This window comes from Chaetura pelagica, unplaced genomic scaffold (assembly GCF_000747805.2).
Source record: "Chaetura pelagica isolate M959 unplaced genomic scaffold, ChaPel_1.0 scaffold79, whole genome shotgun sequence".
Classification (NCBI taxonomy): Eukaryota; Metazoa; Chordata; class Aves; order Apodiformes; family Apodidae; genus Chaetura; species Chaetura pelagica.
In genome coordinates this window covers 1152950-1154890 of record NW_009969339.1, presented here as the reverse complement: position 1 = coordinate 1154890, position 1941 = coordinate 1152950, and the positions used below count along the sequence as shown (strand labels likewise).

The 1941-nt window shown below is 44.5% G+C and overlaps 1 protein-coding gene across 1 annotated transcript in view; it reads left to right on the top strand.

Annotated features, from left to right (window-relative positions):
* The window catches only part of HMOX1 (heme oxygenase (decycling) 1), a 5815-nt gene that overhangs the window by 3424 nt on the left and 450 nt on the right, over positions 1–1941 (top strand). Inside the window, exon 4 of the mRNA XM_010005773.1 lies at positions 613–732. Coding sequence (XP_010004075.1) covers positions 613–732 — 120 coding nt within the window. The remainder of the gene's footprint in view (positions 1–612; positions 733–1941) is intronic.

Below are 1941 nucleotides of genomic sequence, written 5' to 3'. Positions count from 1 at the left end.
TTCCTGCTAAATATACGGGTGAGTAATAACCAGCCAGCCCTGCCTGTCCACATCCTCTCTGAAACATGGTAACAGCTTCAGGGGAAAGGCAAAGCTGGTCATTCCGCAGTGGAGCTCATGAGAAGTTTTGGATTAGGGCAAGCTACTCAGAGTTGGATGGCTACACTTGTCCAACCTGGAAGCCTAGTAAAAATCTGCTCTCTGATAAGCTCTTCTCCCCCACTAGGGTTTGAATTCAGTCTCTTGTGTGTGCCATTATTCAGATATGAATGAGGGCCTGTAGTGGGAGTAGGGATCACCATCTATCATCCTACCTCTATAGTACAGCTCCACAGCTCCTCTGCGGATGCTGACTAGATGCACAGATATCTTGCTTTCCTTCCCATCAGAAGATAGGCAATATCCTTCTCCTTGAGCTGGAAGTTTCAGGAAGAACCTGTAAAGTGAACAAGGAGTTTGAAAAACATGCCCTTGACCTCACAGGCAGATTATGTATTGTGCAAAAAAATGTCGGGAGACTTGGGCTGAAAGCTTGTGTCTTCCTATAGTTCCTAAAGTGCCTGGGGCAGGGGCAAGTGAAAGAAGAGGAGGCCATGTAATGAGACAGTGTTCCTTCTTCTCAGGTGTTTGAGGCACTGCAGGAGCTGGTGTCTAAGGGCCAGGAGAATGGCCACCCTGTGCAGCTGAAGGCAGAACTTCGCACAAGGAACGTTAACAAATCACATGAGCACGGTAAGACACTTCTAAGGGCAGGTGTTTAACATTGCCCCTTGTGGTTTTGGTCTCCCCCTTCCCTCTCTTCTTGTTTGTAAAAGCCACTGAGAAATGAGGACAAGGTGCTTGCCCCGTCTCTTCTCCAGCCATGAGTAGGTAGTGCAAGGAGAGGCACTTGTGTGTGCAAAGCTTCTTCTAGATGTGACAAAATGACACATGTGGACTCTCCAGAAATAGTATCAATGAGGGAGCTTTACAAGGAAAAACTTACTTCTCCTCCTCTTAGGTTTTAACAAGTGTAAGGTTCATGCCTCACATGAGTTTTGACAACAAAGAAAACTCGCCTCAAGTTCACAGAAGCAAAGGTGGCAATTTTGGGCTCTGCAGATCAGCTGTGGTGCTGTGATCCTGGCAGAAGGCTCTCCCAGACACAAAGCCTTATCCATCAGCCTGTCATAATTTTTCTGCCTTCCAGAAGTATTTGCTAAAAACACTCCTAAAAGTGTGCTGGGTTTATAGTGAACATTGTTCTGGATGGTGAAATGTTACCAGCTGGGAAGTGGGGATGTATAAAGCTGCCCATCAGTTTTGTAAAACTTAAAAATCTCCATCTTCTGGCAAGGACCAGTCCTGAACCAGGCAAAACCAGAGCAGCAGCTGCAAACCTAGCAGTCCCTTTTCAGGTGATTGTGACAGAGTGAGGAAAGGCCATGCTCAGATGTTCACAGAGGAGAGTCGTTTCCCTGATAACCTGTGATTCAAATAAAAAGCCCTTACGAACTACCCAATTTTAAACTAAAAGGGAGGTTGTTTGGTGCATGCTGGCGTGAATCACAGTTTTCCCATGGCAAAGAATGTAAACAGATTTTTCTTGTGTGTCTCTAAAAAGTGAACCTTAAAGAAACTTTTTTGGAAAAGGCAGTAAAAGTTCTAAGTGAAACTTTGCTGCTCCTTTCCCAATACACCTATAAATGCTAGATTTTCAGAAAAAAATAGTTTTGGATGAGGAATCCCATCCTAAAGTTCCACTGAGAAAACAATTTGTCTGGAGTGCTAAGGACTACCTGTTTAAGGTCATTAGATATCTAACCAATTAAATCAATGAGATGGAGGAGACAAAATGTCTTTTACAATTCTGGCTTGAGTATTTGGCTGTCTTCTGCACACACCAGGGGTTTGATGGAGCTGCACAGTGCATTTATAAGCCTGTAAGCAGACAAGGGAAAG